General features: G+C 40.0%; 1 protein-coding gene and 1 pseudogene across 1 annotated transcript; both read right to left on the reverse strand.

Moving 5' to 3' along the window:
• Positions 1-289: 289 nt before the first annotated feature.
• Positions 290-9,635, reverse strand: LOC110054203 (interleukin enhancer-binding factor 2 homolog). Its single transcript, XM_020760558.2, has 18 exons — positions 9,518-9,635; positions 9,209-9,338; positions 8,400-8,456; positions 7,623-7,670; positions 6,206-6,283; positions 5,075-5,177; positions 4,662-4,727; positions 4,383-4,409; positions 4,075-4,167; positions 3,730-3,808; positions 3,508-3,595; positions 3,194-3,255; positions 2,740-2,809; positions 2,464-2,508; positions 1,714-1,788; positions 1,525-1,549; positions 924-1,124; positions 290-405 (listed from the first exon to the last, which is right to left on the reverse strand). The coding sequence occupies exons 2-17, from the start codon at positions 9,323-9,325 to the stop codon at positions 937-939; spliced, it is 1,221 nt and encodes a 406-aa protein (XP_020616217.2). The 5' UTR covers positions 9,326-9,338; positions 9,518-9,635; the 3' UTR covers positions 290-405; positions 924-936.
• Positions 9,636-10,759: 1,124 nt separating this feature from the next.
• LOC110041128 (E3 ubiquitin-protein ligase TRIM71-like) lies at positions 10,760-14,805 on the reverse strand (annotated as a pseudogene).
• Between the last annotated feature and the right edge of the window lie 63 nt (positions 14,806-14,868).

The raw sequence follows: 14,868 nt of genomic DNA on the forward strand, positions 1-14,868 counted from the left end.
CTTCTGGGGGTGGTCAACCATGTCTTGGATGGGAGGGGGTCAAAATTTTATGACTTCAATGAGCAGATCTTCACAAGACAATTTTCATGGCAAAAATTCATACAAAATCTATCAAATACTCACAAAGTTGACGTTGTGTGCAAATTTGCACTCTTAGGGGGTAAAGGGTTAAGGAATCCGAGTTGAAAGTTGAACTGTCGAAGAGGGAAATTGGGAAGGGATTTACCTCAAGAAACAAGAACCCAAACAAAATTATTTTTGTTGTAGCAAAAGACGATACAAAGCGAGATGAAAGTACACAGTTTTAATGCTAAAACATTTCTTAATGTCGCACTACGAAGTAAACAATAATTTACAAAGCAAAATCTAAAATTGCGATACAGCAAGTGGTCCAGAAGGCATCCTCTGCAAAAAAACAAAAGGCAAAGACAACACGAGGATTAGCACGAAGGACACGGAACACGTGAAATGCTTTTTTGTTCCATGTATTTCCACTCCTGTAATTTTCTTTATGATTTCAGCAATTGTTTAGTACCAAAAAAATCTGACATTACAGGTACCCTTTTGCCTCTTGTTAAAAATTGTCTCATTAAAACTACACCATGCACAACTGTTACTATGGACATGTATATACATGCATCTTTGGATTTATCTCTGGTACCGGAACCTTTTTTAGCCGAGACCATCGATAGCCGAGGGTCAGGTTCCTCTGATGCTTTTAACCCTGGGGAGTGAATGGTCTAATCCTAGGCATGGTGAGGGGGATGGGGTAAAAAAAAAGCCTTTCGAACTGAAAACTGGTCCTTTCAGTTTACTTCCTGGATTGAAAATGTTGTAGACTTGCTGTTTTGAGATTGACATAGTTTTCGGAACTCCAGGCATTTATAGTTCGTAACAAATGAAGCTCTTCTCTATATCCTAACCAGGACTTCATGTTCAGCTCTCCTGGCTTGTCTCCATCTTTTCTTCAGCCAGTTCCTGGCCTGACATCTCAGATGATTCCTCATCATCGTCGTCTCCATCACCCTCCCCCTCTTCGTCTTCTTGGTCTTGTTGCTTCTCATAAGCTTTCTGTCCTGGTGTGACAATCACCCCTCCCCAGCTGGATACCTCGGTGTCTAATGCTGAGATGTTACAGAGTACACACATGCAGTAAGAAAAAACAGCCATTTAGATGGAATTTCAAAAGTGGGCGTCAAAATTTTTAGGAAACAATAATATCATCAATCAATAGCCTGTTTTCGATACATTAAAATTCAGCTTGGAGGGGAGACCAAAAAAAAAAACGCAAACAAAGGAAATTGTTTATTCTTTCCTGTTGTTAGTGTCCTAAAGGCCTCACTATAAAGCTGAGTTTTAATATATCAAAAGTAGCCTATTATTGATTTCAATTTAACAAAATAAATGTATGTGCCAACATGATTCAACAACAACCTCCTCAGAGTCCTATCTGTGTATTTCTACATGTACATGAAAATTCAAGATCAGCTGCTTCTGTTCATTGGCCAGTGTTAAACGACTTACCAACTGGAGGAATTCCTTCCTGATTCTAAAGAGAAAAAGGGCAATAGAAAATAACGAATACAAATTTTAAATTTAAACATACCCTTGATACCAGCTATAATAAAAGATAAGGTTAATTATTCCTTTGGCCATTAACACACCAGACATGCATTTAAGCATCAGTAAGATACAAAGTACACATGTTCTTACCAATCCTAATATTTCATTGTACGCGCCATGATTCAAGCATCGAAGAAGAGTCTGGGCACAAGTTGTCACTGCATCCTGAAAGTAATAATCATAAACAATCAATTACATGTTTTAAAGCACAGGCGACAGTGTAGGCTTGATAACTAGTTACATGCTACACATGTTGTCTGGGGGGTAATGAAGACAACAATAAAAACACTGATGAATATCAAACCTTCATGTCAGACCTTCATTGTCGCATTTACTTTAACTTCATTGACAAAGTAATACACATCCTTAGCACTGGATGATAAAATCTTCAGGTTTGTGGCAATGGAAAAAATGCAGACGTCCATGTACAGACCTGGGTGGCTCGGCGTGTGCAAAACCAATAATCTACAGGTACACACTGTATGTGTAAGAGTACCATTCAATGAGCCCATTGTGAGGTGGTCATATTAATGTATGCCAATTTAAACAAAGATTGGCAGAGGAAATCAATTGTCAAGCATTTAATACAGTTGAATGTCTGCTAACAAACACCACTCATAAGCAGAAACTAGCATGTAGTGAGTCACAGTTTCTGTTACATACTGATACATGAACAATCTGTACTAACACAACATTTGTAGCCTCCCATACATGTCATGTGGTAACCCCTCCTGAACTGAAATTTTTTCACGTTCCAATGGCATCTGCTTACAAGATGTTCAACAAAAGGTTACTACACTGCAAGTTTCACAAACTCTAAAACGATCTTTTGTTTCGTACCTGCTCCTCCAGGCTTAGAACACTGTGGGCACGCACATTTCCTGACTATAACAAGGAAAGGGAAAATGTGTTAAAGCTGTGAGATGAAAAAAAAAAAAAACATCACTCAAACGTGTACAGAACATCACTCAAACTTGTGTCTCTTGTAAAACAGTCTGAACAAACTTGTACAATGCAGTATTGTTGTACATACATTGTACTTGTGAGATTGGTGCAGTTAGGAGAGCTAAAAGCACACATCCAAGTACAGAGTAAACATATTACAATTACATTTACCTCACATGGGTCAATTATTCCTAAAGAACCTGGCAAAAACAGTCCTGCTGAGAGGAGCTGGAAGGCACGCCTGAAATAAAATGACAAAAATAGAGCTACAATCCACACTACTGTACATTGTACCAAAGTATTACACATACAAATGACAAATTAAACCACAGTATTCTTTCAAACATACATTTCTGTAATGAAATTTTGGTAATAAAGTTGTACATGTGCAAGGAAACTCTGCAAGTTGCTAGTGAGGCATTGTAAAAAAGTATTTCAGTGGTTTTCAGAGAAAATGCTCTTCACATGCTTGTGACATTATTAACAGTGTGATCATGATCCATATTGCTGGTAACTCAGAGGAATTAAAAGTTAGCAAGGAGGCAAATACAGTAGCATAGTGCACCTTTATTTGTGTTTTGTGACCTAGCTGTTTTAACAAAACAAGAGAAATTTCTGCTCTTACCTAAAAGCAACATTGACTGGAAGAGGTTGTCGAGAAGAATTCACCATAGCAGCACGATGGGCCTAAAAGGTATAAGTTAAAGCAAAATTTTTTTTGTAGAACTATACATAAACATTTCCTGGAAAACTCAATTCAATGTCAATCTCAATCTCAATTCAGTAGCAATTGCATAGTGACTCTGTTAACGGATTTGATTTGCACTAAACAGTTTGCAGTGTAACATCTTTCACATTTTCTATTTTTTTTTTGTATTTATTGAGCTCTCAATATTACATATCAGACTTTAATATTTGACCAATATTGACTGGACTTACAAGCAAGTCTATAAGCCATGGTGTGAGACCCCGTAATCCTGTAAAACGTCTTCTAAGGTCTTTAAAAAGTCTCACCAACAGACGGGTACTGAAAAGGAAAAAAAAAATCAATTATTAATTTAGTACCAATTAAAAACAACTGTTGGCTCATGTTGCCAAAGGAACCTGTTTTGGTCAAAATCTACATACAAAACACGACAGTCACATGCATACAAACTCTACCTTGTATGAAACGCATTTTCTTCAAACCAGCGAGCATGTCTAATTGTTGCCAGCGCTCCTTCTAGAAGCTTCACATCAACTGTCAAAAGTGAAAACAATATTTAGTTTTTTAAATACCTTTGGAATACTATACTGGTCACATCCACAAGCCACAGCGCACGTGCATCTATCCCATGGCTGCTTGTTTCCTTCCAGACTGACGTACACGTTCACTACCTCACCAGACAAACAATTTGGAATTTGTGTGCCACTTCACATACATTTACATGACTGTAATTCTATCGTACAACGCTGAATAATATGTGTAGCCTTGCATGCTAATATGGTCTATGACAGTTCACTTACCATGCTTTGTTGGGTCAGCATCTCGGAGATTTTTGGGAAGTGTTGTGATCAGTACACGAACCAGGGCACCCTCAGGACTGCTTATATTGAATCCTTGACACACAGAAACAAAAAAGAAAATCATCCTATTAGGTCAAGTTATGACATTGGCTACAGCTACACCCTGTAGTCACCTAATTTCTTTCACTCTTCAGACTCTGTACATCTAACTGACCTGGAGGAAGGAGTGCCCACTCATTCAATTGCTGTGGGCTTGGATTATTTTAATTATAATAATTAAATACATTGAGCACTAAGTGGATACCTACCACCCTCATTTGACTGCATTGGATAATCTGCCAAAAATGAAAAAAAAAAGAAAAGATTAACAAGGTTCTACAAACCATAATTCATGTACAGTGGACATGTGCTGCACAGTGAACAAGCTGTGCACACATTACAACTTGTATGTAAAGGTAACAGAGGCACAAGCCATTTTAATACAAACATGATTAAAATAATCTGATGAAGGGAACAGGGAAAGAACTACAAATACAATACATGGGTCTGTACATGCATTGCAATAATTATTGTAACATTGTTTATACCTGCTGATGCACCATCATCCTTTAATGATTTCTGCACTCTTGTTGCCAGAGCAAGAATATCACTTTCTGTTAACAAAACAGATATAAAGACCAGCAAGTAAATAACAAAATTGATGAAAAGTTTAGAGTACAATGTACATTGTATTGGACTTCCTAGACAGTAACTAAAGATGTACATGTAACCTATCACTTTTCCACAGCCAAGAAGATTTCTGAAAGCAACACAAAATTTAACAAGATGAATCTAAATGTTTTTTTCATCTATGGCCTCATATCATTTGGCTAGTGTTATCTGTAGAACATTTCTATGAAACAGCAGAGCTGGAAATTACAATTAGAATTCAGCTATTGCATATATTCAAATATTGTAATTGACCCTAGCATGGATTAGAGGGCTTATTTCATTTGCATACCTGATGGCAACTTTTTAAGAATTACAGTCAAATCAGCAACTGGATGACCAAGCAGCATTGTTCCTTTTTTGTGTGAGCCTACAGCACGAACCTCTTCTAAACCCTATAAGGAAATAACTACACTTGAATGAGGGTTCATTACGGTACTCATGTTCTTCACACTGTAATGCTGTAATACACAGGCCACATAACTACATGTACATGTGTTTATAATACTGACAGTAATCAAAGATTAGAGCAGCGCATTCACGCGCATACTTTGCATGTTTGGTCAACTTTGGTGGCATTCAAGTGGTTGGATAAAAAATTAACTTTGATTGAATGACAGATAACAATCTGTACAGGAGGCTGACTAGCGATGAATAAATTTATAACCTGCTGTAAAAGTGTTTTTAATAAAGTATTAACTTGCACTAGACAAAATGTTTTCCAGAAAAGCCATTTTTTTAACTGTTGGCCACACTTACTGCAGCTTCAATTTCAGATTATCAACACTTGTACCAAATCTCTCTTGCATAGAAAATAAAGTTTTGAACAGTGACCGGCCCTGCACAACAGCGCGTTGCCAAATGTCTAGATTTTGTCAATTTTACCCACGTGTTTGTATTTTTTTGCACTGCTTGAATTTACATCATTCTTGTTTTTGCAAACGAAAAAGGCAAATAAACCATTCTGACCAAAAATCACGACCTTTACACAAGCTACCAAACATGGAAAGTTTGTCTTGTGGCAGCCAATTATGGCCACAACAAATTTGCAGAGCTACTTTGCGAGCTACACAACTCGGAAGATTTGTTTTCTGACCACAAATCATGGTCATTTGCCATCACCAAGCTAGAAAATATTCGTTTCCCATGATGCAGGCTTCGATACTTGTTGCCAAAGGCAAGCAGGCCGAAATCACAGTGCTAATATGCAAACTACAGCTTTGCAGAAACCATACAATCTACATAGTGCACATGACTGGTCGTGACTCTGTTCATGAGCTCATTATGCAGTTTGACCCTCCTGTGGGGAGGCCAAATCAGTGAACATGGTCGTCCCAAAAAAATCTAGATACCAACTGGATTAGGATTGTGTTACACTACGTGAACCCAATGAAGGACAAATCACACTTGAAAATATCTTTACCAGTTCAGCTGCATCTGGTGTAACAATCAAATTATCTAAAACTGTTGTCACTTTGGTCACAAGATTTTGAACAGCAGCCTGAAAAAATAATGCAGAAAATAAATACCACGATTCAACAATAATATTGAACTGTACATAAAGCTCTACAGATACGCACAATATGCAGTCAGGATTGTTGAGTTGAATTTTAATTGCTTTTACAGTTTGACAATGACTTGATAAAACATAAAAAAAAAAAACAAAATTGAAACTCATCATGATGCAACACTTGATTATACACCAATATTAAATTATTTACTAGGGTATCTAAAAGATAGTAATGCTGCGGCACATTCTGTTGATAGTGACATATTTTTCGCAGTGATTCATCAACAACTTCAAGCACGATGACGCATCAATGGCGAAGTGTAAGAAGCGATTGTGACAAAAAGCACATAGTAATCTGAACTATGTCTAGACATAAAACGATACACATCAACGTCCCCTTTATCAGATCGCGAAAGTCGAAAGATGTGGAAATTGTAGGAACAGAAACTTAACTTCTGTACTGATATGCATTAAATGTCTCTAGAATGTTGACAGACTCTGTCGAGGATGCGTCCATCGCGATGTGTGAAAATGCCAAAGCTTCAGCTTAAATTCATGTTTGGATGAAAAGGAAGAGATCGCGTATATGAAGTTAGCGTGTTTTACGGTTTTCGTTTGTTTTAATTATTCTACAAGTTTTAGTAACAACGATTTCTCTTAATTTAAGCATTCACCCAAGGTGGCGAGACTGCTAAGAAATGACATACTAATTTTAGAATTAAGATACCAATTTCGATCTAGTAAAATTCAGCCTAAAACAACAGACCTCAGCATGAGACTCTGGGGAATAAACCCCTTTCAATCTCTGTAGTTATTCCCCAGAGACTCGTACTGAGGTCTGTTGTTTTAGGCTGAATTTTAATGTGTCAAAATTGGACTATTAATCGTCCAGATTTACAAACTTTCACACTCTACATTAAGAGCAAAAGCAAGAGTTGTGAAAGTCAAGCACGATCTCCTTCACAAGTTAATCAGACCAAAACATAACCACTAATCTTTCTCACTGGAATCCAAGCGAAAAAGGCGAAAAAGGACGACGGCTCGACGTCCCAACCTCGTGTTGTTCGTGGTGCAATGCACTCTGGTAAAAAGTGGTGCAGTGCACTCTGGTTAAATGCAATGCATTCTGGTAAAATGTCATGAATTCGAGAATTCGTACTCCCTTTTATAGATTCTTCTTTAATCCTGATTATGTTGCTGCTCGCTCATTACGCTCGCTCCGCAGCAATCAACTGGATTACATGTGTATTTTCCTTGAATGTTGTCCATTCATCTAAAAACAATTATGCTATACATGTATATCAGTTTATCACTGTTTATAATCTGTTACCTGTTCCTGTCCACTGGGAGTTAACTCTTGATTTCTTTTCAGAAGAGCCTAATGATATAAAGATACATTGAATAATACAGTACACTAAGGTTCAACAGACACCAGTCACTAATTAACAAATAGACCTGTTCCATGTTGCCATTCTTCTGTTCAGTGATAGATTACAGATGAAATCAAAATGTGGTAAGAACAAAAACAGGGAAACACAATCCATTCGGTAGGTGTCACTAATGTTCTTACCACATTTTGACATCATCTATGATCTATTTAATTTTTGTACAGACACGAGGCACCACTGAATCTAACTGTTTTTATATGATAAAGAAACAAAACATGTTTCCGACATCATCTATGTGTCTGTCCATAAGTAAGAACCAGTCAAAGTGTGAAAATAAATTGACATATTATGTACAAAATGATTCATACATCTACATGTAGATCACGGTTCACGATTAAGTTTACATTTTCACAGGTGGAATGTAACAAACCTTTCCACACTATTGTGTTCATAATGATGTTCAGGTCTACATGCAGGACAAGAATCGAAAGGAAGAGAAGGAAGAGAAGGACAATGACAAAAGCAATGAAGACAATGACAAAAAGGCTGTAAGCTCAATAACCAGCCATTTTAGGGGAAAATTAAATGAATGAAGGATGCAGGATCTCAGCTACAGCTAAAGCTTTTGATCCACGTAATCTAGCCTGATTGTTTGAGGGCTGTTGAACTTGTATGCAGCACAAATCCTTCAATCTGTTTGAATTTCTTTGCAGGCATACCTGTGTAAAAGCTGTTTCATCCAAGACAGGAGTAGTTCTTGGAAAGAAGTTTTCAGCCTACATGCACAAGTGGAAGAAACAAAACAAACAATTATAGATCAAACAACAACTATTGCATTCTTAAAAGCCATGGATATTTACTTAAATCTTGTACTAAGTTCCTTTGGAAAATAAATGTTTGTTTTTCTTTTTAATTTTAACACAAAAAGCAGGCCACTGTTTGAAATCAACTTAACAAAAGACATTGGATGCTGGTGTATAATTTACTGGGCTTCATTTCAGTCACTGCAACAATGGGACAATATCTTGTTGCTAAATTAAGTCCTATCATAACAGACTGTAAGCAAGTGTTATAACAGGCAGTAATGATTCCATCTCCAGTTCTCGATTGGGGTCTGGTTCCAGAACACAGACTCTTTGACAGTTTTCAAACTAGCAACACATAGTTTGGACAACTTTGTGCCTGGTTATAATTCTTGTCTCTGTCTAGACAATCTGCTCATGTGCATCTTGAATTGTGCACAAAAAAGAGTGCATCTGGGCAATAATTACATCAAGTTATTTCACCTTATGATTCTTCCAGATTTAAACTAGATACCTAACAGAGCAGTCACATAAGGATAATTGGTGACTCCGGTCAGACACATATTGTACATAACAAGTCTGGAAGACTTCCTTCTGTCGGACAGACTACCATGAGGGCAAATATAAACAGCTGTAGGCAGTTTGGAGATACGGAGATACAAACAACGAAGTTCTTCACTTACTTCCCTCTCTCATCACTTATCACTCACTATCAATTGACCTACCATTGCTGGATCAAACGTAGAATGACTAACAACAAATTTCTGTCCTGGAGGACCGCGCATGAAAGGCGGCATTCGGCCAGGTCCTCCACGCATTCCTCTAGACCGAGTACGGCGCATACTTCTTTCAAATCTGGTAAACGAGTCAAAGCAAGAGAACGTCACGAACAGTTCTGTGATAGCAAATAAACACGTGCGAAATTAGGTGAGACTAAATCGAAACTACAGACAACTTCATTTAGTGTCTGTACAACCAGTATGTTCAGAAAAGTTTATAGTAACCAAAAAGGAAGGACAGTAAAATGTAAATACCTTTAAGACGTCAAAATAAACTGCTTTTCGAGGACAACAACAACAACCTTGAAGGCGCTTGTGAAGTCACATGGAGAAACATCCGGGCACTTTATGTCTGTCCGCTGACCGAAAAACCGCAATTTCTTGTTATGTAATACCCAACAATTTGTGCTCGACTCCGGAGCCGACGGTTCGGAATCGAGCCTCGCCGGGGGCATGTGTTGTGTTTCTGGGCACGACACTTTATTTTCACGGTGCCTCTCTCCATCCAGGTGTATAAACGAGCACCGGCGAATTTAATGATGGGGGGTACCTTGCGATGGACTAGCATCCCATCCAGGGGGAGTCGAAATACTCCTAGTCGCTTCACGCTACTGAAACCGGGATAAACTCCGGACTGATGAGCCACTCTGCTCGTATGCAGACTTTTACGAGGCTGACCGACAGATCGAGGCCAAAATATACAACCTAAGTTAGCGAAGTCAAATTCAAAAGATCTAGACAAAGCAAATTTGAATTAATTTCGACAGTCAAGTGAAAACCGCTCTAATCCCCAGTGTGACTTCGGGCGGACTCATTACTCAGTATCCGGTCAGTGTAACTTGACGAAGACACCGGACTGCAGACTGCAGACCAAGGGTAAAATGCAGACTACAGACTTGTCAGTATCGTGTTATTTCCATTATCGAGCGCTGAGTCGACCGAAAACAGGATTATTCAGGCTAATCGCAGCGAATGCTGCACTCCGATTAGCCTGAATAGCGCTCCGGTTAGACTGAATATCACTCAGATTAGCCTACTTCCGTGGATTTCGGATAGGTGTGTGCCGCGAAGGGTCTTAAACCTTGACCCTATTTAAGGATAAAGGACATGAAAAATGACACCCTAGGTCCATTTCTGAGGCCCAAACCCGAAAAATGACACCTTATTGAAGGGAAAAATAAAAATTAAGAATAGTGTGGACGAAATCGGAAGAAATGGAAACGTTCTGATTCTTCCGACTCCGATTCCGTCGAGCTTATGACTCCGATTTTCGATTTTCACTAGGTCGTAAGCGCTCTCGTGACTCCGACTACGACTCCGTCGCTAGTGAAAACCAGCCTTTAGGAGCCACCACATGAATAAAAGCAATGACGCAGTACTTGTGGAGCAAAAAATCTAAAAGAAAAATCGCGAGGCGACGTAGCGTTTGCATGAGTGTTCCTTCCTTTACAGAAGAAAGTAGCCTCTCGGACCAGTGAGGGCTATGATCTAGACTACTTTCTTTTCGAGTTAAAAGTTTGAACTTGTATTAAAAAAAATCCAAATCAAGGCCGTTACAAGTTTCTAGAACTAGTTAACCGGAGGGTGGCAAAGAGTTAATGCGTGACGCGTGATCGCCCAAAATTAGCAGCGTGATGCGTGATTGAGGCCAAATTAGCCGCGTGACGCGGGACAGGACATCATAACGTGATACGTGATTTGCTATTTTTTTAAGCCCATGATGCGTTATTTATCAGTTAGATTTCCGTGATAAGTAAATGTTCTTTGAACTAGAAGGATATCATTCATTCAAAGTAAATGGTAAATAGAGTCTTTAAGAAGATAAATAGGGAGTTTACGAAACCACGACGCCGACGCCGAGGACAACGTCGATTAAAAAATGAATTTATATTTTACCTACGAATCTCGCGATACTCTCAAGTCATTTACTTCGTTTATGACTGTCAAAACTATCGCAAAAGTAAATCCGGAACACAGCGATAAATTTGAAATAAAAATTTAAAAAATTAGCCGTCGTGGTTCACGTCCTCCAGACAACGCAAAATTTGGTCATTTCACGTTGTTGTTTTGCAGAGGACGGCAAAGAAATGTACCAAGAATTATAACGCACGTTCACAGCTATTGTACTGCTCATTAATTCTTTTGTTCAGTGACGTTCCCGTTGCCGTTGCCGTCATGGTTCCGTAAACTCCCTAATAAATCATGGCAGACGCGATACCATTTTCTAGTCTTTTTCGTCCTTGTCTTGACCTCTGATGTCTTTGATCTTGGTGGATCTTCATGGTAGTTTAGGTTCAAACAATTGTGATCGGGATTTCTAAAAAAAATTGTAGGTAGTGTTCAGAGCTACCTTAAATTTTCGAAACTTTAGAGTGGCTCTGAACCCTACCTACAGAATTTTTTAAAACTTTGCCAAAAGTTGCGTATTATCATGCTTATTAAAAGGTGATAATATAAAAGAAATTCACCGTGCCGTTTTTGAATTGTAAGCCCCTAAAGTTGTAACTAAGGGTGTTTTTAGGAGGTCATACTGTTGCTACGGTAACCTATTGTGTCACGAAAATGATAACAACGTGTTCACCAATGATTGGGCAGTTTTCTGATACCATGATTGTAGCATCAAGTGATAAAGAGTGGTTATGACGACCCATCTAAATCTAAGTGTCGGAAACTGATTTGAGCCACCTTAAAGGTCGGCACAAACGAGGGGACTAGCCCCTGCGACTAGTCCCTGCAACAAGTCGCGGGGACAAGTCCCATCGTGTGAACTGACCTTTGGGCCTCAAAATCTAGTCACAGGGACTAAAATTTGGTCCCTGCGACTAGTTCCACGAATTCAAACTGGTTTGAACTTTTGGGACAAGTCCCTGCGACTTGTTTCTCAAAACGCTTCGTGTGAACTGTTCGTGGGACAAGTCCCTGTGAACAGTCCCTTCGTGTAAACTCTTCAGGGGACTAGTCGCGGGGGACCAGTCGCGGGGGACCAGTCGCGGGGGACCAGTCGCGGGGGACCAGTCGCGGGGGACCAGTTGCGGGGGACCAGTCGCGCGGACGAGTCGCGGGGACGAGTCGCGGGGACGAGTCGCGGGGACTAGTCGCGGGGACTAGTCGCGGGGACTAGTCGCGGGGACTAGTCGCGGGGACTAGTCGCGGGGCTAGTCCCCTTGTGTGCGCCGACCTAAAGCTTTGGAAAATTAGCAGTCATTCCAGATAGACCGATAGATCTCTAACGGAGTGTCCTAGTCAAAAAGTACAGCTTTAAAAAGTGTACGACTCACTGCTCATGTCAGCGATGCAACGTACTCTACTGTTTACTTTTTAAAGTACTTTAAAAAAATTGTAATTGGTCTTCGTCCCCGTCAGAAACAATTACACGACCACTATTGCTTACAGACACACCATAAGGATTGGAGAGTACGAAAATTCCAAACTTGGTGACAAACATTCCATCTGCAGTGAATACTTGAACTCCGCTTTTATATCGTCAGCCACTACAAGCTGTCCCGTTTTGTTGATTGCTAGTCCCGTAGGTCGGCTGAATTCTGCATTTCCAGAGCCCTGTTTTCCAATTTCTTGAAGTAACTTTCCATCGCAGCCCAAAACGTCAACTGTATTGGGCGCCCAGTTTGACACGAATATTTTCCCCTCCCAGTACATGCAGTCAAATGGATCGAAAAAGGTCTCTGCACTTATTTCCTTTAAGAGCTTTCCTTCTGGAGAAAGAATATGGATTCCATTGTAACATACAATGATATTTCCCTGTTCATCCAAGGTGATTCCACTCCAGTACACACCTTTATTTACCTCATAACTAATCTCTTTGGCATATTCTCCCTCCGGATTAAGCAGAAGAATCTTATTCTGAGCTGTTACATAAATCCAGCCAGCACTATCTATGCATATCCCTCTTGGGCCAGTTAACAGCTCATGTTCAATTGCTCTGATGAAGTTTCCTTCTTCATCAAACACTTGGAGTCTATCATTACCGTTATCACACACAAAAATCTCATTTCGACCAGTAACAGCAACCCCCCATGGGGCATTCAACTCTCCCGCTCCAGTACCCTTGCCACCGACAGTTCGCAGAAGTTTGTAGGATCTTTTCTTGACGTGAACCGGGGAAAGATTGCTGATTTCTTCACCGTTTACAAACGCCGAAAATTTATGTTCCCCTTTTCGTTTTGGAATGCAAGAAACTTCGTAACTGCCATTGTTCCCATCCACAACTTTCATCTCCGCTGAAAGTGTTCCATCTTCTGTTGAGGCCAAGTCCACAACAATACGATCGCCAGGAGAATAAGACTGTTTCCCTTCGGAATTCCGAGTTACTAGTTGAAACCTTGCTTCTAATCCAGCGGTGACTTTGTCAAGGCTTTCCATGGTACACTGATTTGCTTTTGTGGGGCTTTTGTCAAGGCGACCGATTCGATCGTTTTGCACAATATTAGTTAAAGCCATGTTTTCCAAGAAGACAATGCGAGGAGTTGCGGACGCGACAAATTCTGTTGTCGGTAGATCTTGCAACAGCTTGCTCACAAACGGTCCTCCTTCCACGAGATCGGCTGCCGTGCTGCAATCAATGAAATGCCTCGCTCGCGACATACAGTCTTCAATCTCATTCAGATGGTCCCTCACTTCCGTTTGCTCCCTTGTCACGCGATCTTGTTCTATTTTTGTCTCCTTTTCAACTTCCGCAATCAATTCCTTTTCCTGCTGCTGAAGATTTCGGATAAGCATTTTGACTGCGATTTGAATTTGACTTTTGACAAACTGGGAACGCTCTTCAATTTCTCGAGATTCCTCCTCCAATTCTCGCAAGGAGTCGGAGACAGTTCGTGTTTCTTTTTCTGCAGCATCTAGTCGATCGGTTACGGTTTGCTTCATCGCTGCTGCTGTCACATCCAAATATTCCATTTCGTGCTTGCAATGCTTAACTCTCGCGCAATCCTGACACACAGGGATTTTGCACTCTTTACAATAAAACTTTAGCACCTCGTTACAATGAACCTTCTTCTGACCTCTTCTTCCCCTATTAACTATGTTCTGACAAAGTGCCGGTCGCTTGAGAATGACTTCAAGATCTTTTTCTCGAAAATCTTCCAGCCCAAGAACGCGGTGACCTCTAGATCTGTCAGCTCCAAGAATGCAATCATTACACCAGAATCCGCCACAGCAAAAACAATAAAAAGATGCTTCTTCTTCTTCTCTGTACTCGCACTTCCCGCAAGATACTTTTGAACTGCTGCTTTCCGTGACGGCCAAAATATCCAGCAGATTCTTCAAGTAATGACAGCTAGGCAGAGTTTCCATGGTGCCGCTTTCGGGAACAACCACTTCATCCTGACATAGCGGACAGCTCGTTACATTGTTCAGACATTCGAGGCACAAAACGTGTAAACATGGCAGCCGTTTTGGTTCTCTGTACAACTGCATGCACACAGAACAAATTAATTCTTCCGTCAGGTTATGCATCAGAGTTGGAACATCCATTTCAAATCGATAACGGCTTAGCTTAAATGTCAGAGTTGGATTTACATGTAAATTTTACACCGATTCCAGGAAAAACCGGAAGTTGCATACAAGCGAGGCTTACAATCGAAGGCGCG

This window comes from Orbicella faveolata, unplaced genomic scaffold, assembly GCF_042242905.1.
Source record: "Orbicella faveolata isolate gen_17 unplaced genomic scaffold, um_ofav_v1 contig_1, whole genome shotgun sequence".
NCBI lineage: Eukaryota > Metazoa > Cnidaria > Anthozoa > Scleractinia > Merulinidae > Orbicella > Orbicella faveolata.

Excerpts from the sequence above, each read along its gene's own strand:
- LOC110054203 (XM_020760558.2), bottom strand. The coding sequence starts at position 9,325 with ATGCGCCGTACTCGGTCTAGAGGAATGCGTGGAGGACCTGGCCGAATG. Across the intron at positions 1,789-2,463 it reads TTCTAAGCCTGGAGGAGCAG|GATGCAGTGACAACTTGTGC; the intron begins GTACGAAACAAA and ends TATTACTTTCAG. Across the intron at positions 1,125-1,524 it reads GGAAGGAATTCCTCCAGTTG|CATTAGACACCGAGGTATCC; the intron begins GTAAGTCGTTTA and ends GTAACATCTCAG.